The 24346-nt window shown below is 37.3% G+C and overlaps 4 protein-coding genes and 1 pseudogene across 4 annotated transcripts; 3 read left to right on the forward strand and 2 right to left on the reverse strand.

Moving 5' to 3' along the window:
* Positions 1-6504: 6504 nt before the first annotated feature.
* LOC125585183 lies at positions 6505-8287 on the forward strand. Its single transcript, XM_048753779.1, has 4 exons — positions 6505-7154; positions 7389-7662; positions 7856-7970; positions 8055-8287. Exons 1-4 carry the CDS (start codon positions 6879-6881, stop codon positions 8203-8205), a joined length of 816 nt encoding a protein of 271 aa, XP_048609736.1. The 5' UTR covers positions 6505-6878; the 3' UTR covers positions 8206-8287.
* LOC125585184 lies at positions 8281-9736 on the forward strand. The gene is made up of 5 exons (XM_048753780.1): positions 8281-8481; positions 8570-8681; positions 8760-8917; positions 8985-9105; positions 9207-9736. The coding sequence occupies exons 1-5, from the start codon at positions 8420-8422 to the stop codon at positions 9546-9548; spliced, it is 795 nt and encodes a 264-aa protein (XP_048609737.1). The 5' UTR covers positions 8281-8419; the 3' UTR covers positions 9549-9736.
* A 2076-nt stretch (positions 9737-11812) lies between these two features.
* Positions 11813-14213, forward strand: LOC106394430 (serine/threonine/tyrosine-protein kinase HT1). The gene is made up of 3 exons (XM_013835001.3): positions 11813-12860; positions 13200-13655; positions 13741-14213. The coding sequence occupies exons 1-3, from the start codon at positions 12426-12428 to the stop codon at positions 14008-14010; spliced, it is 1161 nt and encodes a 386-aa protein (XP_013690455.2). The 5' UTR covers positions 11813-12425; the 3' UTR covers positions 14011-14213.
* Positions 14214-17696: 3483 nt separating this feature from the next.
* Positions 17697-20873, reverse strand: LOC125585943. The gene has a single exon (XM_048755677.1). It carries the CDS (start codon positions 20871-20873, stop codon positions 20436-20438), a length of 438 nt encoding a protein of 145 aa, XP_048611634.1. The 3' UTR covers positions 17697-20435.
* A 114-nt stretch (positions 20874-20987) lies between these two features.
* Positions 20988-21972, reverse strand: LOC106393133 (annotated as a pseudogene).
* Between the last annotated feature and the right edge of the window lie 2374 nt (positions 21973-24346).

Below are 24346 nucleotides of genomic sequence, written 5' to 3' on the forward strand. Positions count from 1 at the left end.
CCATGGATCATCTCTGTTCCTTACCCGGGGGTACTTGATATAACAAACCTGTAACATTTAGAAAAATTATAAATTAATACACATGATGATGAATCATTCTGAATAATTAACATTTAATTACCTGATCGGCCTGAGAAGCAAGAATGAAAGGATCATAATATTGCAGCTTTCGCCTCGAATTTACTGATGTAACACCAAATGCATCTGTTCTCACACCTCGATCTGGAGTGTTGTCGTGCCAATCACAATAGAAAACAGTACAGCGCAATCCAACCATGCCCAAATACTTGATTTCCAAAATCTCATGTATGTGTCCGTAGTATACATCATCTCCTGATGCAGAACAAACGCCAGCATCATAAGTCGTACTCGAACGTCTCCTCTTCTGAGTTGTGAATGCATATCCTCGAGTACAAAATCTCGGATATGACTTCACAACAAAGTTTGGTCCAACGACCATCTCACGTATCCAATCGTCAAATGTTTCACCTCTGGCCAAACCAGCAGACACCTATTAATAGCACATATATATATGTTATATCAATAAATGTGAATTAGTATAAATATGTGATAAAATATATTTTAATTTGTTTAAAGCACTCACATAAGTAAACATCCATCCAGTAAATTCTCTCTGCTTCATTTCTTCTAGTTCGTCCTCTGTGGCGTATCTATACTCGAACCGCTTTTCTGCCATGAAAATCCTGTATATGATGACAATAATGTAATTAATTAAGATTTAAATTTCAACTTGTTAAAATAAAAATTTGTAAGCTCATTTATTTACCTCTCATATTGAAGAACGTCTTCGCAGTTGGTGAGCAAATATGTTTGCAAATGACTGCGCTCCTGCTCAGTAAGTCGACGGTCCTTTGGTTTTCCGCTAAGTCGTCCAACGTCTGTGAAAATGTCTGGAACCGTAACATGATATGTTGCCCGTTCGCCTCTATCATCATGCCGAGCAGGTCTTCTGTTTTTGGTCTGAACTTCTGCTGGAAAGTAGTACTCGGCAAAGTTTGAAGTTTCTTCATTGATCATCTGTGCGACTATAGAACCTTCCACCCTACTTAAATTTTTCACCATCTTCTTCAAATGGAACATATACCGCTCATACAGATACATCCATCTATACTGCACAGGACCACCAAGTTCCAATTCTCTTGCCAGGTGAATAACAAGATGCTCCATAACATCAAAAAATGAGGGAGGAAATATCTTCTCAAGGTTGCACTGAATCACGGCTATGTTAGTCTTCAAATTTTCAATACCTTCAAGAGTCACTGATCTCGTGCATAAATCGCGGAAGAAACCACTTATCCCTGCAATTGCTTCATGAACATTTCGTGGTAATAGTTCCTTGAAGGCGAACGAAGGAGGCGCTGCATCATTACATGGCAATCGTGGCTTTTCAAGCCAGTAAACTTTCCTTCCTTTTTGTCGATACAGTTACGCAAATTTGATGCGTAACCGTCTGGAAATTCCACATCGTTTGAAATCCAATCAAAGAACGCATCTTTTCCCGCTGCATCAAGTCGGTATATGGGAAAAGGAGCCCTACCATTCTCATCAACATGAAGTTCTGAACGAGCACATATATCGACTAAATCCAGTCTTGACTTCAAATTATCCTTTGTTTTACCTTGAACATTAAGGATCGTGTTCATGAGATTGTCAAAAAAGTTCTTCTCAATATGCATGACATCTAAATTATGCCTTAGCAGATGATCCTCCCAGTATGGCAGATCCCAGAAAATACTTTTTTTGTGCCAGTTATGTAGTTCTCCAACAGCATCTACCGGAAAACGCTCATGTCCACCGACGTCTGGCGTCCTTTCTGCACCAAAATCTCTTAGTTGTATCTTCAAATCTTTCCCACAAATTTCCGGAGGTGGACTGTCAAACACCCTCTTGTTCTTCGTAAACAAATTCCTACTCCTACGATATGGATGATCAGGTGGTAGGAATCTCCTGTGACAGTCAAACCAACACGTTTTCCTTCCGTGTTTTAGTTGGAAAGCATCAGTGTTATCTTGACAATATGGACATGATAGCCTTCCATGCGTTGTCCATCCAGACAACATACCATATGCTGGAAAATCACTTATTGTCCACATTAGTACTGCCCGCATTTGAAAGTTTTCTTTACACGAAACATCGTATGTTTCAGCACCTTGAGCCCATAGTTGTTGCAACTCATATATTAGTGGCTGAAGAAACACATCAAGTGATCTCTTAGGATGCTCTGGTCCGGGAACGAGAATCGAGAGAAACAAAAACTCTCGTCGCAAGCACAAGTTTGGGGGTAGGTTGTATGGTGTAAGAATGACGGGCCATAGAGAATACTGTCTTCCACTCTTGCCAAACGGACTGAAACCATCAGTACATAATCCAAGGTAGACATTTCTTCTCTCATACGCAAAGTCGGGATAATTTGATTGGAAATGCTTCCACGCTTTGCATCTGAAGGATGTCAGATCTCACCATCTGTTGAGTGCTCCGCATGCCATCTCATTGGTTGCGCTGTGCGTTCAGACAGATACAACCTCTGCAACCTTTCCGTCAAAGGTAAATACCACATCCTTTTATATGGCACTGGAACTCTTCCACTCGTATCTTTATAACGAGGCTTTCCACAAAATTTGCATGTAACCCGCTGTTCATCCGCCCTCCAATAAATCATGCAGTTGTCGCTGCATACATCTATTACCTGATACGATAAACCAAGACCAGCTACGAGTTTCTGAACCTCGTAGTATGAACCAGGAGCTACATTATCCTCGGGTATAATACCTTTTATAAAATCAGCAATCGCATCCACACAGTCTTCAGCCAAATTATAATATGTTTTAATGCCCATCAATCTTGTAGCAGATGATAAAGCTGAATGACCATCTCTGCAACCTTCGTACAATGGTTGCTTTCCAGCATCCAACATATCATAAAATCTCCTAGCTTCCCCTCTAAAATGATCATTTACCATCTGCTCAGTACCTACACCATAATCTACATCCGTTTTAATTGGTTCTTCTAATCTAACCGCTGGCTGAGGTTCGCTAGTACTACCATGTTCATAATCAGTTTCCCCATGATGATACCAAATTTTGTAACTTCGTGTAAACCCACTCAAATATAGATGAGTCCAAACATCCCACTCTTTAATAACCTTTCTATTTTTACAATTAGAGCAAGGACATCTTAACATACCTGTTTTTTCTTCCGGTTGTCGGTGAACTAACCCCATGAATTCGGTTATACCTCGTTGGTATTCTTCCGTAAGCAATCTCGTGTTCGGATCCAAATGAGGTCGATCGATCCAAGAACGAAAATAATTTGAAGAAGACATATTTTTTATGAATCAAATTCGTGTGTAAATAGAGTAAGAGGGAGGATGAAGATATGGAGTGAATGAAGAGGAAGAGGAGTGCTTGTATTTATAGTTTAAATCCTGCCGACAGACCGAGGAAATTCCGACGGAATTCCGACGGAAAAGGCTAGTTCGTCGGAATTTCCTCGGAATTTCCTCGGAATTTTGTAAAATCCCCCAACGGCTCTCCAACGGCTATAATATTTCCTCGGAATTCATCGGTTTTTCCGAGGAACCCATTTTTCCTTGGAATTTCCTCGGAATATTCCGACGGATTGATATTTCCTCGGAATTCCGTCGGTATATTCCGAGGAAATTCCGAGGAAACCCAATTTTGTGTTTCCTCGGAATTTCCTCGGAAATTCCATTTTCCGTCAGAATGTCCGTCAGAATACCGTTGTTTTCTTGTAGTGTGGGTTTAGGGTATAGAGTTTAGGTTTATAGTCTAGTTTTTGGGTTTAGGGTATATAATTTGGGTTTAGGGTCTACGATTAGGGTTTAGGGTATAGGGTTTGGGTTTAGGGGTTTGGATTTGGGTTTAGAATTTATGGTATAGGGTTTAGAATTTAAGATTTAGGTTTTAGGGTTTAGCTGGAAGCGTTAGCGTCGTTAAAATTACCGTTTTTATTTTTTGTAGCTATTTTTTTATTTAATTTAATATTTTTTAATTAATAATCTATGTGTCACTTTAATTGGTCCTAAAGGGTGGGGTGAATTTAAAGGTTCACCACTCTAGGGGGTGAACCTAAATTCTGTCTAAAAAAAATAGTGAATTAGGTGAAAATCCTAAAAGAAGTTAGAAATTAAGAAATTACTCATGATACAAATTATGTGGGGTTTCTAATTGAACAAGTAGAATGAAAATGTCAAAACTGTGTTTATTTGGTTTAATAGCATTCACCAAAAAGTAAAATATCATAGTATTTAGAGGTAACACAGTCAAAACACATTTACCAAACAGTGGAACATAGTAGTTTTGGGTATACAGCTAAATACACTAAAAAGTTTATGTATGAAATACAAATACCCAAAAAATTATATGCTTGAAAGCCTAAAATATTCAGGCACGGCACTGACTTCATGAGATCAATTTTTTTTTTTTTTAAATACTTTTATTTAGAAATACGGTTACAACTTTGCTATGACCGGAGTCATACAGTTCAGGAAACAATTACAAAGTGAAATGATCATTACATGATCCTGAAACAATCGTTGCATATGCACTGATTGACTTTTAGAAAGATGGATAGTGCAAGTGCGTTCCTCGGTTTCCTCTTCCTCTATTACCTCGTCCACGGGACGTTGATTGCATTTGTAACTCCTTAGCTTTAGCTGTAGGTTTAACAGGTCTTTCTCAAAGCATTCTTTTCCCGGAGGGGGTCATAAGATCTATTGAATCTGTACAATCGTCCATATCCAATTGACCATCCTCTTCTCCTTCCAAATATGCTAAAGAGGCAAACTGATTTGAAACCAAATGAACCGGGTCGCTGCTGCTACAATCCTTTAGAGCCATACTTGATGTCTCATGGGGTGTAGAATCCATGTTTTGCAATGATGGGGCAGAATCCAAGGGAGGAGAATCTGTTTCCTCATTGATACAAACAATCGTTGGAGACATGTACATATTCTCCAATACTGAAATAGTAGTTAAGGATAATAGTTCTTCCACAACAATAGGGGTGGCTGACTCAACCACACGTGAAACATTTAATTCCTCAATGCTAGAGGATTCAAAGATAGTAGGGGGCAGAGAAGTCAAGGTATGTACCGGTGGAACAGATGTCTGTTGGTTAACATCGCATTCAGTATTTTGAGTAGTGGTTGATTTGGTAGGATTTGTTGTAGTTGACTTTTGCTGAGGAGATGAATGAGCATGTGTATCCGAAGATAGTGTTGCACCCAGTTTAGCAGCTGTGTCTTCTACAGCTAAAACCTCAAAACCTTTCTGAATAATGTTTAGCGCAGAGCCATCAGTAGATGATGCAAACACATGAGCCACCGATGAAACCTTTTTCCCACTAACTGAAGTACTCTTATGACCAGAAATAGACAAACACCGCTTTGATTTGTGACCAAGTTGACCGCACCTCTCACAAGTTGTAGGGAGCCAAGAATATTTCACATCTACCAAAGAAAAATTCCCTTGCTTATCCCAAGCAGCAATTTTCTGTGGGAATGGTTTATCCAGCTCAACTTCCACCATAACCTTAGCTTCACCTAACATTGTTGGGTCCAACCATGGTTTATGAGATAGCATTGGCTCTCCCAATCCGGAAACAATCCATTCGATACCAAAGATGGAGTATAGATTGCTAGGGATGTTTTTAAGCATAACCCAAACTGGAATGAAGGTAATTTCAGGCAGGGTTCAAGAGTTTGAAGGAGTCCACGGCGCAACAAACAAGATGCAATCATCCACATGCCATAAACCACGATTGAGAATCCATTTTCTAGTGGCCTCATCTGGTATAAGATATAAGAGAATTCACCAAGCTTTTTGACGAAAATTTCACATTTCCTACCCCACAATCTGTTTAGGACAGCGTATACAAGACCACCATATGGGATCAAGCAACGGGTAAACTGCCCTATCATGAGATCAAATTTCTAGTTCAAACCAATGTTTTCAATGTGCATGCTTCATTAGACAATGGTTCGTAACAACTATTTCTATTCCAGCTTCATGGTCAGAGTCAGGCATGTGGACAGAGGGCTAAAACATTTGAATAAGACCCCGTTTTATGGGTTTCCTAAATTTAAATGGATATATACATTTATTTTAGGAAAATTGCACGCTCACGCTATAGCGTAAAAAATCTATAATTCACTAACTCACATTTTGACCTAGTTACATTATACTCTCTATTTTTCAGTTTAATTTTCGTTGTAGAGTAAAATTTTCGTTTCAAAATAAGTTTGTTTTATGATTTTAATGCAAAATTTATTGACTTTATATTCAAATCTATTTTTTTATTGTTAAAATGTGGTTAGTTGTATTGGTAATGATATTTTATTTAGTAATATACAAAATTAAATATTTTCTTAATATGTGTGTCAAAATCTAAAACGACAATTAATATAAAACGAAGGGAGTATATCTATATAATACTAAAAGGAACATATCCTCATCATATAGCTATGCCACATACTACAAAATAATCAACTAATCATATTCTTTTTTTTAACACGACGAACTGGCTTCATCATATTCTTTTTGGGTCTGCTATTCACGTTTGGGCCTGATTTCTTTTCGCCCAAATTAATAAACGAAAACTCAAGCCGACGCATGATGATCTCGACATCTTCCTCTCTACCCCTTCGTTTTCTCCGATTGAAAAACCTGAAAAATGAGTTCAGATCGATCCACTTCTGGACAATCGTTTCGTTTTCTTTGTTTCAATCATTCATTGATGGGTTCGTTTCGTTTTCTTTGTTTCATCCCTATTTATACGATGATGCCTTTTCATTTTAAAAACCCTAATCGAAAACTCACTCTCCGCAACGAAACACTATGTCGACAAAGCCAAACGGCAAATCGATCATCTCCTCCTCCGACAGCAACGACGAGTCGAAAACCGGATCTAATCCAGTTCAATCCGCCGTGGTTAAAGCGAACGGGAAGACGCATGTTTCCTCCGATGACAATCGCGAACTAATGCTCTTCAACGAAGTATCACTGGGTCCTCAGGAAACGGATTTGCGGTTTCGTCTGATTCACTTCTGGGAGGCTCGAAATCCACTGAAAAAGACTCTGATCGGTCTTGAGATGCTTCTCATCGATGAACAGGTTATTAACCCTCTCGATTTTGTTGCTGTTGAAGGTATTTAGTATCATGTTCTTCGTATGATGTTGAAGTGATTAAACTCTTGCTTTTGTTACTGTTAAAAATATTTAGTATCATGTTTTTCTTATGATGTTGAAGTGATTAACTTTGAAACCGCTTTGGAGAGCTTCTTTTGAATTTTAATTATGTTATTCTTTTTTTTTTTTCACTTACGCTATAACTTCATTTGTTTGCAGGGGACCGTTATTCAAGGCTTCGTCCCACCGGGAAGAATCAAAAAATTCATGCCGCATATGAGACAAGGCGGTCTCTACACTCTCACCAACTTCTACGGATCCAGAAACAAAGAGGTGTTCCGGGTTGCTGCTCACAGCGTGACAATCTCCTTCTCCCACACTTCCGAGTTGGCGCCCCTTGAGAACAGTCCCGTGGACTTTGAGGAGGACCGTTTCCGGTTCCATTCCTATGAAGACTTCGAAGCTGGTTGTGATATGAAAGGTGATCTTTTCGGTAAGTTTTCTATCATTTAGTAATATGTTGCTTCCACATACTTGGTTTGTTATTTTATACACAATATCTCACAATTAGTAGCTAACTATCTACAAAAAACAATATCTGATTTTAGATTAGGGTGTTATCTTAAATTCATAACTTATTAATTATAAGCTTTCTCAACAACATTCTGCTTCTCAACCTGTACCAGATGTTATTGGACACTTGAAACTGGTTAACGGCCAGAGCCTTGATAGGCGCCCCTTCATTGACGATGCCGAGCTCGCAACCACTCGGCATATATTGGTGCATGTGCAGTCGCATGAGTAAGTGTTTACGTTAACCTTTTTGTCCAAATCACACAGTACACTATGGTATTTTCCAAAACTGAAAATGTTAATCGTTTGCAGGGGACCTGTTATGAAGCTCTATCTTTGGGACCAAGCTGCTGTGGATTTCTGCAAGAAGTTCAAGTCTTCTGACAACACTCCCTCCGTGATTTTGGTGACTACTGTTTACCCTAAACGTTTAGGAGGTACGCTTTTCACTATCTCAGACTGAATCACACCTTACAATCCTAAATTCTCTGTATAGCCCATATACTTTACCTCTGTGTCATCGCAGTCGTTTGGCTTTGTTCTTTGTAGTTGTTTAATTTTTATAAATATCACATAGAGAGTAAAAGCACAAACAAAGAACTAATAAGTATATTTTTTGTTTCATTTTCCTTTGTCTATGACAACATAATACTACATGCACAGTTGCTCTCACATCCATGACCTCTTCACGGGTCTTTTTAGACTACGATGTCCAACCAACTAAGAAGTATATCGGCTGGTATGTTAAAAATTTAGTATATAATAATTAGAACCCTTGCCAGTTACAATCAGTTTGAGTTATGAAATGTTTTCAAACGTTGGAGCAGGTTGGGAAGAAATCCAGATATTGCCAAGCAGGTCAATGCAGAAGTGGTTACAAAAACTGAGACATTGACTATTGGAGAAATATTCTCTTACATGAAACAGGAAGCTGCGAAGGTGTAAGAAAATAAATTTGTTTCTAATTCATTGTTTAACATATTTGTACTTATCTTAGTTGCTTACACATTGTCTCAGGATGCTTTCTTTGTGTGCACTGCGATAATCGATGATGTTGTCCATGACTCTCCTTGGTATTATATAGCATGCGGTGGGTGCAAAACAAAGGCAACCAAAGGGCCAACCTCCCTTATGTGCGCAAAATGTGGCAAGAACGATGTTGCCGGTGAACCACAGTATGAACTCTAACCCTTGATTCAATTTTAGTTTAGCGGTGACTAACTGCTAATATTTTAATGCCAGGTACCTAGCTAAGATTTCTGTTTATGATAAGAGTGATGAGGCTGTTTTTGTTCTCCTTGGCGATGCCGGTCGTGAGCTAACAGGGAAGCATGCGTCGGAGTTGGTTAGCAATTATTTTGAGGTACAAACTCATTACCTAAAAGATTAGTATAATATAATGCCATCGAGTTGTTTATTTACACACTTACGGTCTCAGCTAACAACTATTTTAAAACATGTCAGGCCAATGGAAATAAAGAAAATGGATTCGAGGTGCCCGTTCCGCAAGCTCTGCTCAACACAATAGGGAAAACACACAAGTTCAATGTAAAGGTGACTGAGCACAATTTATCAGGAAGGACGCAGGTAATAACTGTGACGAAGGTCCTGTCCCCATCTGCTCCACCATCTACACAAGATCCAGTTGCTGATCAAATTAGTGGCTCTGGTAATGTAACACTTGCGACTGGGGATGACATTATTGAGCCATCCAAAAGCCCTCAAGATTCTGCAGAGGTAGGGGTGAAAAGGATGGGTGATGGTGTTGAGATAGGCAACGCTAAACGTTCTAAAGATGGGAACTAATATGCCTCTCATTGTGGCAAAGAATGCAACTTTTACTACACTTATCTGTTTTCGCTTTTCCAGTTTTTTGGCTTTTGTTTGACTTTTTCTCATAATTCTGCTTATTTCATACTTTTGAATCTATTTTGGAAACAATTTGTTTTTTAAACCTTTCATAATAGTAATATATAATATCTTTCGTATTAGTACGTTATAAAAGTCTCTGTCACTCATTAGTTTGACCAACACATAAATGTTAGATGTTGGTAACTATTAATTTGGCTAAATGGTTTCCTATAAGTATGCCAGTATACACACATATACATATAGTTGTATGCTTATTACTATATCAAGCTATTCTACAGCTCCGCTATTTCGCCCATGGTATGAGAATATTACTAAACCAAGTAATAAAATATAATTAATATGCTAAGTCTAATGAGACAATCAAATTATAAAAGTTATCTTTACATCAAACTATTCCACAGACCTTTTTGAGAACTTGATTAAAAATTCACCATTGTTGTCTATTCAAATTATATTACCATGCTACAGTATAACTTTTAAAATTAATAATCTATAAATTAATATACACTAAAAACCTCTATAAAATATTATAATTTTATAGTCTCAAAATAAGTTTTTGGTTCAATTAATATATTGATAAATTAATAACTTCTATAAATTAATAAAAAATTATAGTTTTGGTGTAGTCTCACATTATTAATTTATAGAGGTTTCACTGTATTTTAATTTTCGTAATAATTTTTTTATCAAAAAACAATTTTCCGCGCGTAGCGCGGACAAACAATCTAGTTTATGTAATAATGTGATGATGAGTTAAACAACTAATGAAACGTGCAACCAAAAATAATTTTAGATAAATAATTAAGTAATGTAAAAAGCACATCGTGTCTCTTTGTTTTTTTTTTTCCGCCGAGTTTTGTTTTTATTAATCAAACGGGCCAAGCCCAAACGACCGAAGCCCAAGTACACCAAGTACCAAACAAAAAGCCCACATATACAACGGGCTACAACATTAACGGTCGAAACCCAAGTAAACTAAACGGCCCAAAGGCCCAAACATTGAAACCGGACATCTTGACTTAGGCGCGCGACAAGGCGGCTGGGGTTTGAACACGTGTAAGAATCTGGGCCATCAGTATGACACGCGTCGCCCGCCTCGACTTGACCGAAACCTCTTCGCACAGCCGCCGAAACTTACCACCGACAACCTCGTTTCGCCGGAGCTCAGAGACTGAAGAGCTTCCAACGAAACCATAGCCATTCTACGCCGTTCTGTCTTCACGCCGGAGAGTTCCATCGATCTAACGAGATCTCTTCCGACTATGTATCACCACAAACCCTAGACAGGCGAGCCGAGAACCACTGCTATCCTCCTCTTGTACGTCCTTGCCGTTGTCGGAGAGCTTCATCAATCATCCGAGATCTCATCCGCGACGGCCATCCGAGACATCGTGTCTCTTTGTTATTCACATACTATTTTCAAGTTAACTTTTAATTGGTTAAAGCGGCGAAGGGGAAAGGTTTTCATTTCAGATTTAAGCGATCTGCCATGCAACCGTCTGAATTCCCGGCGGTGAGAGAAGAAGGCTGTTTTCAAAATCAGTGAGGCGAGAGACGGAGGAATAACAACGGCGGACCGGTGATTGCATATCTCGAAAAAGAAGAGGAGATAAGTAAAATGGCTCTCCGACAGCATATGGTGATAAAGAACAATGATGGTGGACTGGCCAATGAGTGTTGTGATGTTTAAGAAAAGGAACAGATGAAGAAAATGGACTTGCCGAATATACTATATTCAATGAAAAAAAATTATAGTATAATATATGTTAGTTTGTGTAGCTATTTATGTAAATTTATACTATTTGATATATATTCTTATGTTTTTCACATATATATTGCTATATTATTTCTTTGAAATAGAACAACCTATTATGCTTTTAAATTTGATTCTTCTCATTCCGTTATTTTGTGTGATTGCTCGTATGAATTTTCAACCCTAAACATATAAACTATTTTTTTTTTTTTTTGACAAACTTATAAACTATTTTCAGACATACTTTTGCTAAAATTTCTTTGGTTTTGTGATATATCATATAGTACTATAATTTAAAAATGTCGTTTTTTTTTTTTTTTTTTTTGAAAAAGGGCATAATTTAAAAATGTCGTTACAAGTTCAAATCACATATCAGACCGACACTGACTATCCCCCTAATAACACTCACAACACGAATCGAACACCATTTAGTTTTCTCTAAACTCTAAAGAGAGAAAAGGTCGTATATAAAAGATGTATCATAACTCCTTCTCTCTCAAAAGGCTAGCTTTTGAACGAAGCAATCACGAGAAACCTTTGAAAATCTCTTACTTTTGGATCCGTTCCTTATTCACTTGGTTTCAATTCAACTTGCATCCCAAACTTTCTGGTGCTTTACCCTCTTCTCGTGTATTCATTTTTTTCCAGGGAAATTTTCTCTCCCTCTTTGTTAGTTTTCCCGGACAATTTTCTTTGGTCTACCTACTAAGGAAAAAAAGAAAGATGAAGCCCATTTGTTTCCTTCTCTGTTTCTGTTTCCTTCCTGTAAAAGTCTCTTCCTTTTAACATAATCTATCTTAGTTCAGCTTATTAAAAACCTCTGTTTTAAGATTTCTCTTCCTTGATTCTGTTTTGTTTTCTCGAAAAAATTAATGAACCCGCGGTTATATTCTCGGGAAATCCTATCGAACTCATGTTTCTGAATCAGTTCATGCATTTCTTGAAATCTATTCACACTTTCAGAAGGAAAACCTCAGTTTGATAGAATTCGAAAACCCTAGATCCTCTGTTTTTCAAACCCGACCTTGTGATCCAAGTCACCTCTCTTCTGATTTACCATGCCTGTTTCATGTTTCAACCCGTTTCTCCGGCGATCCAAATTCCCTCCAGAGCCTTCCCTCCCCGCCTTATCCGCTAACCCGTCCTCATCCAAAACTAACCGGTATGCAGAAAGTGAGACGATGGATAAGAAGAGATTCGACAGTATGGAATCTTGGTCGATGATCCTAGAGTCCGAGAACGTGGAGACATGGGAAACGTCTAAAGGCGAAAGAGAGGAATGGACCGCAGATCTTTCGCAGCTCTTTATCGGAAACAAATTTGCTTCCGGGGCACACAGCCGGATCTACAGAGGGATCTACAAGCAGAGAGCCGTTGCCGTGAAGATGGTGAGGATCCCAACACACAAGGAAGAGACAAGGGCTAAACTTGAACTGCAGTTTAAGTCCGAGGTTGCTCTGCTTTCTCGTCTCTTTCACCCTAACATCGTCCAGGTCTGAGTTATATATCTTCTTTTCTAAGTTTAAATCTTTATTCATAATCAAGAAAATATCGGTGGGAGAAAAAACATAACACACAGGTCTTGTCTTTAGAAGTACCATTGGTTTTGGATTATGAGGTATAAAGTCAGTAACTAATTATTAATAACATAAAACATATTATTTCTAGTCTTTTTTAACTAAACTATTATAAAATCAAAAAAGGAACAACATTTAGATGTATTATACACACGCAAATTTTAATATTGCATTTAGATACTGCAGCCAACAACAAATACGAACATAGGCTTTAATCGTTTTGATTGCTAATTATATGTTTATTTTGATATATAGTTTATTGCGGCTTGCAAGAAACCACCGGTATACTGCATAATAACAGAGTACATGTCACAAGGTAATCTCCGAATGTACCTCAACAAGAAAGAGCCTTACTCGCTCTCGATCGAGACTGTACTAAGGTTGGCTCTAGACATCTCAAGAGGAATGGAGTATCTTCACTCGCAGGGTGTTATCCACAGAGACCTAAAGTCTAACAATTTACTTTTGAATGATGAAATGAGAGTTAAGGTTGCAGATTTTGGGACTTCTTGTCTTGAGACGCAGTGCCGAGAGGCCAAGGGTAATATGGGAACTTATCGATGGATGGCTCCAGAGATGATCAAGGAGAAGCCTTACACTAGAAAAGTCGATGTTTACAGCTTTGGCATCGTTCTGTGGGAACTCACTACTGCCTTGCTTCCATTCCAAGGCATGACTCCCGTGCAAGCCGCGTTTGCAGTCGCTGAAAAGGTGACGTAGCGTTTGTGACTACATTGAGATTGTATGATATGGGACGCAAGTTATTAATTATATTTTTCTTTTCTAAAATGAGCAGAACGAGAGACCGCCACTACCGGCTAGCTGTCAGCCAGCACTAGCTCACCTGATCAAGAGATGTTGGTCAGAGAATCCTTCAAAGCGGCCGGACTTTTCAAACATTGTGGCGGTGCTAGAGAAGTACGACGAGTGTGTCAAAGAAGGACTCCCTTTGACGTCACACGCAAGCCTCACGAAGACCAAAAACGCGATTCTTGATCGCCTTAAAGGCTGCATCTCAGCTATCGGCCCACCATCTTCGTCGTCATCTGTTCCTATAAATGCCTAGTTGTTGTTTAAAGATTATCATAACAATCTCTCTTTCATTGTAAAGCTTAATATTCTTTTTCTTTTTTTTCTTTCACTAATTATTTTATTGTATTTCGCATCTATGCGATGTTATGGTTTACACGTAGTTAATTAGGCTGATTAAATTGTATAATAATACAGAATATAATGCTGTATATTTATCACAGTCTCTAACTTTTTTTATTTTTTTTGCTAAAAATGTCAGAAAGTTGAGAGGCTTACAAAATGCAAGACTTCTATGCTTGGTTACATTAGTCTCTCATTTTGGAAGGAAGTGAGCTGAAAATAAGGAATGCGTAATCTAGAATATATATTGATTACATGTTATTGTACAAGTGCATGATTAGTTGAAGATCCATAGGTACTTTTGCCCTCCTCGTGTATCCTATTTGAGCTCGGTCTGAAAACAGACAAGTGGTTGTATTAAACCCGTGACATCATCATCCTATGTGCTTCTAGAGACAAATGGGTTTCGAACATTTTGGGTTTATTTGTTGAACATGAGGTCTTCTCGTGCCTTAGTGTAAACCCAAGTTTCTCGTTTAAACCCAAAGTGGGCTTGAAATATTTTGTAAACACATTTAGACTTGAGGATCTTGTTCAAACTATTTTTTTTGAGAATTTTAGCATGTTCAGAAAAGTTCGAATTTATCAGCTGGAAACACTTCTGTAACAAATATATGTGCAAGATTCACAGTTCACTAGACGTGTGTATCTTCAAAACATTGATATAACCAATAGCGATGAAATGAACAGTGATGTACTTAGAAACATTATTCTTAGGAATTTGTTTTTACTTCTTTTTCCCTTTTAGGAATTTGTTTTTGAAAAATCCCTTTTAGAAATTAGTTGCAGAAAAATACAACACTTCCAACCGTAGTGTAGCCGTATTTTTAAGAAACAAGTTTTTTTTTGTTTGTAAATAAGGAAACAAGGTTTTTGGGGGCAGAAATGTTATGGATTCAAATATGTTTCTGGACTAGTTTAAGATAACTGAAGTTGGTGAATACAAACATAACAAAAAAACAAGAATTGTGTTCCAAGAATCTTTAACAGAAGTTTCTCTAAAGACATTTATGGGGGAAAGTATAAACTGTCAAGAAGATTTCTTTCAAACAAAAAAAACTCTGAAGATGCTCGTGCCGATCCCAAAAATAGACAGAGTCGAAGACAACGCATTGACTTTTGTAGTACGAACAGATAGAAACCAAGAAAGGCTTTCAAACCACGTTTCATGCCTTGACAACATATCTTCTTCTAAGTTCTAATACTACACCAAAAATAATGATTCGGTATAGTCTTCACTACTTATATATGCATCTAGTATAATATTTGCGGTATAGTCTTTACTACTTATATATGCATATAGTATAATATTTTTAGTTTTCCTAATGGTGCATTGGTTTCTATACTATGAAGTCATTTTTCGCATTTGAGCTTTCGCATTTGAGCTTTCGTATAAACGATATTAAGAGAAGCTAATATCGTTTATACTTTTAATGAAAAAAAATTGAATTTTATTTTTTTAATTAGATAAGTGACTAAAACTAATAAGAATAAGAATTATAAAAATCTAAAAATATATTTAAAAAAGAAGATAATTCCTTTTACATACCATTAGGACATTGGTGGAACCCCAAGATGTGAAAATGATTGAAAGTATTCCTTTGAATAGGAATCAAATGGAAGATAGGAATGGATGACATTTCACTAACAACGGGAAGTACACAGTACAATCAGGGTATCAAGTAGAGAGGATCTATCATGATAAGGAAAAACCACCAGAATTTTATGGACCAAATGTGGATATATTTAAGGCATTTTGCTGGAAAGTGAAGTGTCCTCCAAAGTTAAAGCATTTCTTATGGCAGCTGTTGACAGGTTGTATAACGGTAACAAAAAATCTAAAAGCGAGAGGAATACAAGGAGATACATGTTGTGCACGGTGTGGAGATTCGGAGGAATCAATAAATCATGTGTTCTTTGAATGCCCCCGACACGTCAAGTGTGGACACTATCCAAGATTCCATCGAATCCAAATCTTTTTCCTATGGGCTCACTGTTTGCTAACATGGACCATCTATTTTGGAGAGTTAACCAAAAAATAGAAGATCATCAGTTTGCATGGATATTATGGTACATCTGGAAGGGCCGGAATAATAAAGTTTTCAGTAATCTTGATACTGATCCGAGGGAAACACTTAACTTAGCAGAATTGGAATCAAGACTTTGGGCTGAGGCACAGGTTATCAATAATCCTAGGTTGGTACATGAAATACATATAAGATCTAATTCATGGACTACAGGAAGATGGTGTTTTACAGACGGTTTTTGGAAAGATAATGACTTATTTTCAGGGCAAGGCTGGTTTAGCACGCTACTGGGGTTTGATGGTTTGTTAGGGGCAAGGAATGTAATGGCATGTCTCTCCCCTCTTCATGCGGAGATGGAGACATTAATTTGGACAATGAAATGTATGAAGAATTTAAGACAGTTTCGGGTGACGTTTGCAACGGATTGTTCTCAATTGGTGAAGATGGTTTTGGAACCAGAGGAATGACCAGCATTTGAAAGCTACCTGGAAGACATTATGCTTTTGTGAAGAAGCTTCACCAACCCAGATATCATTCATGTACCTAAGACGGAAAACATAAAGGCGGATCGCTTGGCACGCAGTGCTCGGAACCAACCGTCTTTCGTTGTACACATGGATGCCGAGTTGCCGCCTTGGTCTGTGAATGTTTGCTGTCAAAAAAAAGAAGAAGATAATTTCTATATATATTGTGTTGTTATCTGAAAAAAATCTTTTAATATAAAAGTTAAAAATTAAAAAACAGAAAACAGAAAACACATAACTAAATATTTATGAAGTAAAATTTATGGTTTTATAATTGATGATTTTTAAGATTGATTTCTATATAATTAATACAGTGTACAAAAAAATTTACAAAAAAAAATCTGTAAGAATTTTCAAATAAAAAGTAAATAATTTTTTTCATTATAATCTTTTAATTAGTAATAAGTAATTATAAAATATTTATGCCCGCATGCGCGGACGAAAAAGCTAGTTTGATAGAATTAGGGCATACCCTGAGATTTAATGGGCAATAAGCAATTTATTAATGATTTCAGCTATTTAAAAAAAAATGGGAGCAAAAAACTTTTTTTGAGCTTATGTGTATGTAATTTTCTTCAAAATTTTTGGAGGCCTAGGGCCAATATGTCATTGAGCTTTGCCCAGAACCGGCTTTGGGCAGAATGATCATATACATCTGCAAATAAAGTATTTTACATCCATTACTTCCTCGATTCTGCATAAGTAATACTAAAAATATTTATAATTTGGAATTGTTGAATACCAAAGATTTTAAAAGGAATATTTTATTGGGATGAAATTATACAATAGTTATGGAATCATATTATAAATATCGCTTATCAGTTTTAGGGTACTTCATATTTGAAGTCAGAATCAGCAAATTATTCAAGTGAAATTGGTCATAGGGATAAGTGGATAGTCGATAGTGGAGTATTGCAACGTATGACAGGTATATGTTGCCCTCTCATGCTGATGTCCATAGAGTTTTACCATGCTTGGTTAGATTATTTAATGAGAAAAGTGTGGTTGCCGATGGTGAAGGAAGTGTTATTTGGACAGAGATAATTGATTTTAAAACGGGTACTTTTGTATAGTTTCACAATTGATTGATGAATTGATTTGCATTGTGTTGTTCACAGATTGCTATGGTATTGGAATCAGTGAAGAAAGAGAATGATTGTATTTTTTGCAAGGTATTCAACAGATTCGAAGTGTAAAAAGAGGAGATCAATAAGAGTCACTAGAAGTTTGGCATAAGCGGATGGAACATGCCTTTGAAAAAGTAATTAGAAAGTTACATGGTGTTGGTAATGGAAGTATTGGTATATCTGGGTATGACATATGCTTCAAGAAAAAGCAATGTCGTAGTGAGTTCAAATAATAGGAGGGAATGCTTTGAGATGATACAATGTAATATATTAGGACCCTTTCGAACACCTAGTTTGAGTGGATTCTCTTATTTTTAAATATTGTGGATGATTATTCAAGAGTTTCTTATGGACAAAACTCAATTTAAAAGAACAATAATAGATGTATATTTGTTCTTTCCCCGAGACAATTTAACAAAAATGTGAAGATAGTACTGAGTAATAATGGTAACAAGTTTTTGAGGAAGCGAGATTATTTTCATAGAAAATTCTCTTCATGTGTAAGTACAGTAAGTACACCTAAGCAAAATGGAAAAGTTGAGAGGAAGCATAGACATATTGAATGTGGCACAAGCATTAAAGTTTCAATCGAGTTTTTGGGTCACTTTGTGTTAGGTACATCACATTTAATCAACATGACGCCATGTGAGACACATATCTTTGGATACTCGCTTATGCACATAATCAAAAGCGTCATAGAGAAAGATTTGCTAGTCGTAGTAGAAAATGTGTTCTTATTGGTTATCCTTATGCGAAGAAGGGGTGGAATCTATTTGATTTGGATACTAAATAAGAAGTTTGACAGGACAAACTAATAGGAAGGGATGGTTCTTTCGTCTCAAGAAATGTATCCTTTATTGAAAGCAAATTTTCATGCTCTGAAGCTTATAGAGAACCAGTGCCGGTGCTCAGCGCATACCCAAGAAACATTTGCATGGGGCCTATTTTTGTGGGGTTAACTCTTTTGTTTTTCTCCCAAAAAAATAAAATAAATATTATATATATATTTAAGAAAATATTATGGCAAACATATATCAAACTAATATATTATTGTACAATAAACTAATTAACGAAATATAATATGTATAAATAAACATTATCATATGCAATTTTCTGGTAGTTTTTTTAAAGAACCTTATCAACATTATAGCAGAAATTTTTTTCTAGAAGTAGTTTTTTTTTGCTATTTAACATTTTTAATAGCATTTTTAAAATATTGAATTTATTTATAATTTTTGTATTGGGGCTAGGAAATGTCAGGACTGGCCCTGTAGAGAACCAATGGTTTCTATACCTAATGGGTTGAGTCATGCTTATGAGTTTGTGGATGAACCTGGATTTGTGAGAAGAGTTGAAGAAGCTGTTGAAACAGGTTATATTGTGTCAAAAGAAGACACCAGAACTCTTGCAGATGATGTGCAACAACCAATAACTGAGTCTAAGGTAGCTACTGAGAATGGAGAAGAACGTATGACACAACCAGAGAGTTAGCAATAGTAACCCAAACTGAGATATGTACTTCATCTGAACTTTTGGAGTGACACAGGTGGAGACTGTTGCACCATATACAATGTTCCAAATTTTTTTTTTTTAAAAATCCAAAATTTTGGACGCAAGGAAGAAAAGAAAAAAAATATATATGGACCTTTTTTACTAGCTAAAACGTTTATTTTTTTAACAAAATGAGTTGGACCATGTGCAAATGTACCACCTACACATGCACAAAGCCGGGTCTGCTTTCAAATAGATGAATTTGAAACCAGTTTATGCTTTGTCCTTTCAGTGTCGTGGTAACGATGTGATTCTTAACGTCACCTCCTCAGCTAAGTGTTTATGTAGACATATCGGTAGGATCATCTCAATCCTATCAGTTTCTTTAACCACTTCTTATGGCGGTAAGATATCACCTTTTTGTTGTAACTAATTTTTCACTGAAACAAAAAAAAAAAAAACAAATCTAACACAAAAAATATGAGCCGAATAATTTTTTGGGTATTAACGATTCCTAATCTTAGCACATGAACTAAATCTGGAATCAAAATGAATTTGAAAAGAATCCAAAAGCGAGAGCCTAACTAAACATAAAAGTATAAATTGAAATAAATATTGTTGGCTAATGAACGGTTAGGTTCGGAGTAAAATATATTTTATTAATATTTTTTCTTACATAACGTTTTTTGAATGCGGAAGTTTTTTCAGTCCAGTGGTTTGACTAAGGGTTCATTAGTGCTTCTACATCGGGAGGTCTGGGGTTCACATCCCAGAAACACAAATTATGCAGATTATGGAGAAAAAATAGTTACAAAAGATCTTCAGCATGGTGCAGGCTTGGTTTTAAATTGTGTATGGCGAGGCTTGGCGTCCAGGAGGTCGACTCTCGCCAGGTGCCATGGCGATTCATTGTGATCGATACGTGTATCACACTACTAGAAAGTAACTTTCTACACTTTACACTGTCAAGTATGTTGTACATAGATAAAGACACGATAGATATAAAACCAAAACATCTTTTATTGATAATGTAGAGAACATCTAACGCCAAAATAACATATCATAAGTAGAAAACCAAACCAAAACACCAAAACGAAGCAGAATTCAAAACCAAAACGAAGCATAATTCAAAGTAAAAACAATCAAGACACCAAAACTAAAACACCAACTCTAAAACTCTGTTTCAGAGTCATCTTGGAACTCCAATTCCTCCCCTTGACCGAAGCCAGTTGCTTCCAAATCATGTTCCAGTTCATCATCATCGAGATCAACAAGAGACCGATTAGAAGGACCTGGACCATATCGTTTCTGTCTTGGCTGAGTTGAAGAAGAGGCAACTCCTTTCCCCTTGTCAGCCGCTGCTGAGCTTTTTGATCCTCTAGTAGTGTAGTTAGGTTCCTCAGCTCCTGTTGCTTCACTCATTGCACTACATGTCAGATCTTCATTCTCAAAGACATTATCATCTAGATCATCACTATCAGAGTTTCCTTCCATTCTTTCCATCAGCCATTCATTGCTTTCATCAATCTCTTCTAAGAGAATAGGATCAGTGCTATCACTTCTCTTCATGCGATGTTTCAAGGCTCGGTTGTACTTGACAAACACCATGTCATTCAACCGATGTTGAGCTAAACGGTTCCTTCTCTTTGTGTGAAGCTACAGAAATTTGAATAACAATCATTAATGAACTTCAGAAACAATCTGACTATGAAATAAGTTGAATATAAATAAACTTACAAGCTCAAAAACACCCCAGTTCCTTTCACATCCAGAGTCACTGCATGTTAGGCTTAGTACTTTCACAGCAAAGTCTCTTAGATTAGGAGCTGATGATCCATAAGTAGACCACCAATCAGCTATAACCAAACACAAATGAGACTGAATTAGTTTAGACTTTAGAGCTGACAATAACAAAAGAAAGCTAAACGTATTGTAATAATTTACCTGGTGCTTTCATCTCCCTTTGCCTTATTGCCATGTTATGCCCAAAGAGACCAGCAGCTTTTTTAAACAAATCAAGCTACAGCAGCACCTTATCTTGAATCTCACCATCCGGGACAAGCCTGTTGATACAGTTGTACAAACCAGTCTCAACTTCTTCACAACACACGTCTTCAGGATTGGCATAGTGGATAGCTGGATTAAGGAAGTATCCAGCTGCGTGAAGAGGCTGATGAAGCTGACAATTCCACCTTCTATCAATGATCTCAAACACATTCTCATATTTCTTTGCTTTATCTTGAAACTCCTTGCAATAGCCTATTTAGCTCTGTCCATAGCAGCATATATGTATCCCATAGCCGGTTTGGTGTCTCCATCCACCATGCTAAGCACCTTAACTAGTGGACCAGTCAGCTTGAGAGCATAAGCAACATTCCTCCAGAAGCTTTCTTGTAGAATGTACCGCTTCAGCTTCTTCGCCTATGCTTCCTTTGGCCATTCGCTCTTGTTCCAATCATCAGACGTGACCATCTTCTTCAAGTTGGCCTGTTGAATGTGAAACTGAGACATGGTAATGAATGAAGTAGCAAACCGTGTTACAGCCGGTCGATGGAGATTGTGTTGATTGGTGAATCTTCTCATCATGTTGACAAGAGGCACACGATAATAAATGTAACCACTCATGAAGATACACTTCTTCAAAGCATTCTTCACAGGTTCCAGCTTCCCAATGTCTTCTAGCATAAGATCAAGACAGTGTGCTGCACAAGGAGTCCAGTAGAGGTTTGGCCTTTTACCCTCAAGCAATTTCCCTGCAATTCAATTAAACTCTCATCAGTTCTTTCCTCAGCTTTTTTGATTGCATAGTTTTGTGGCTCAGCGTAAGGACTGAATAATCAGCTCAACCAAGGGATTTGATAATCTTCCTTGGGACCTGCTTCGCTCGATCAAGGGATTCGAAGAACCACTCTTGAGACCGGCTTCTTGTGTTGATGAATTTAATCAAATCAAGAACAAGGAAAAAGAGAAACTCACTAGTTTATTAATTATCAAAAGCTAATCCATAAACAAATACAAAGAAGGCTATATTATAAGCCAAAGCTAAAACACCAAAACCCTAAGTCAAACACATTGAGTTAAAAGACTTAAAACCCATATAATTATTATAACCATAAATAAATAACATTAGATAAGTATATAACTTAGACGTTACTTGTCGGTCAAGCATCTTATATGCTGCATCAGTCTCCCCATGTAAAAGAGATTCGTCCTCGAATCTGAATGCAGTTGTGAATGATATATCTTTCTCTTCTTCTTTTTTTCTCTTCTTCCATTGATAATAGCCATCAAACAAAATAATAAATCTTTCCCATACTTCAATCGTCTTAGCCATCAAATACGGTTGTGTTAGAAATGCTTTCATGGATTGATAATTCCACCGTCGTCTAATATGATTAATAATTAATCTTCTTGGGCCTTCTTTTGTAACAGCCCAACCGTTATGCTCTGAACTTTTCATACACAAGTCATCTTTCTTGTTGTTGAAAGAAGAAACCGTAAGCATCACATACTCCACCTCTTTAACATGGAATGGTTTTGCTTCTTCTTAGTTGTTTTGACTCATGCCTTCGTCTCCAACAACATCATCTTCATAGATATCAAATATTGGAGGACCATAGATCTCTTTGTAAAGATCTTCCTCACTTTCACATTCGTACTCGTCATACACCGGATCATCATAAATCTCAAGGTTATCTTCCTCCTTTGACTCTGCATCATCAACTTCAACATCGAAGTCGTTTGTTGATGGAAACGGTTGCACGGACATCGCCTGAACAATCGTGGTCAAAGTGTAGATTTGCGCTTGGAGATTAGCTAAGACTCTCCGAGTAATCATAGATTCAGTCACACTCGACGCGTTCGAAATCCAAAGATCCGACTTTGATTAAGAAACCAAAGTAATGGCTCTGATACCAACCTGGAACAGCGTAAGGACTAGATAATCAGCTTAAGGGATTCGAAGAACCACACTTGAAACTGGCTTCTTGTGTTGATGAATTTAATCAAATCAAGAACAAGGAAAAACAGAAATTCTCTAGTTTATTAATTATTAAAAGCTAATCCTAAACAAATACAAAGAAGGCTATATTATAAGCCAAAGCTAAAACAACAAAACCCTAAGTTAAACACATTGAGTTAAAAGACTAAAAACCCATATAATTATTATAACCATAAATAAATAACATTAGATAAGTATATAACTTAGACGTTACTTGTCGGTCAAGCATCTTATATGCTGCATCATTTTGCAACTCAGCTCTCACATGCTCTGGACAATTAGGACACACCGTGATACTTGTGTTACCTCCAACCAAGTGGTGTTTCAGACGTGAGATGCCTTCATTAGTTTCCTTCATGCAGAAGATACACTTCCATTTGTTGGTGTTATTTGAGACACACTTTTCATACTTCCTTCCTGGATCCATCTGAGATGCTCCTTGCTGAGATGATCCACCTTGTGTAGCACCTCCTTGGGATGATCTTCCAATCTCAGACATGATGAAAATTCAATGAGAAAATAGAGAATGTACGTTAGTAATCACGTAGACTAAAAAAACAGAGAGAAATAGCTAAACAAGTACTTGATAAAATGATACATGTAGAGGATGGATTCGACCATCCCTCAAGGTCTGGAGAACGGACGGCCCGGCCCGAAAAAGGCGTAACAACGGTTCGATGCAGCGGCTCGGGGCGCGGGTCTCTCGGCGCGGTGCGAGGGAACTTTTGGTCAGTTGCATTTCGACTAAATGAGTCAGGCTAAACGGCTCCGCGAAGCAACATGGGCTTTTCGGCCCAGCGAGTTAAAAGTCCATGAAGACAATGCAAGCTAGGTCACAGGTAAACACCAAGTCGACTATAAAAGAGAGGAGGGGATGCAACGTAGAAGGGATCCGAAAATACTCATACATACTGGGCGGCTAGATTAGGGTTTTACCTTCGTTATCTCGCCGTATTGTATCTTTCCGGCAAAGCTCCTCGAGCTCCGGTCGCTTTTCCTTTACGCATTCCCTTTCCTTGTAATCGACGAAACGCTTTTCCGACCATCAATAAAACATCTTTGCTAAACCCACATTTAAAAC

Source organism: Brassica napus, chromosome C4 (genome assembly GCF_020379485.1).
Source record: "Brassica napus cultivar Da-Ae chromosome C4, Da-Ae, whole genome shotgun sequence".
NCBI classification, from domain to species: Eukaryota; Viridiplantae; Streptophyta; class Magnoliopsida; order Brassicales; family Brassicaceae; genus Brassica; species Brassica napus.

Excerpts from the sequence above, each read along its gene's own strand:
- LOC125585183 (XM_048753779.1), top strand. The coding sequence starts at position 6,879 with ATGTCGACAAAGCCAAACGGCAAATCGATCATCTCCTCCTCCGACAGC. Across the intron at positions 7,663-7,855 it reads TATGAAAGGTGATCTTTTCG|ATGTTATTGGACACTTGAAA; the intron begins GTAAGTTTTCTA and ends AACCTGTACCAG. Across the intron at positions 7,971-8,054 it reads GTGCATGTGCAGTCGCATGA|GGGACCTGTTATGAAGCTCT; the intron begins GTAAGTGTTTAC and ends AATCGTTTGCAG.
- LOC125585943 (XM_048755677.1), bottom strand. The coding sequence starts at position 20,873 with ATGGTGTTTGTCAAGTACAACCGAGCCTTGAAACATCGCATGAAGAGA.
- LOC106394430 (XM_013835001.3), top strand. The coding sequence starts at position 12,426 with ATGCCTGTTTCATGTTTCAACCCGTTTCTCCGGCGATCCAAATTCCCT. Across the intron at positions 12,861-13,199 it reads TTCACCCTAACATCGTCCAG|TTTATTGCGGCTTGCAAGAA; the intron begins GTCTGAGTTATA and ends TTTGATATATAG. Across the intron at positions 13,656-13,740 it reads CGTTTGCAGTCGCTGAAAAG|AACGAGAGACCGCCACTACC; the intron begins GTGACGTAGCGT and ends TAAAATGAGCAG.
- LOC125585184 (XM_048753780.1), top strand. The coding sequence starts at position 8,420 with ATGACCTCTTCACGGGTCTTTTTAGACTACGATGTCCAACCAACTAAG. Across the intron at positions 8,682-8,759 it reads TGAAACAGGAAGCTGCGAAG|GATGCTTTCTTTGTGTGCAC; the intron begins GTGTAAGAAAAT and ends ACATTGTCTCAG. Across the intron at positions 8,918-8,984 it reads GATGTTGCCGGTGAACCACA|GTACCTAGCTAAGATTTCTG; the intron begins GTATGAACTCTA and ends TTTTAATGCCAG.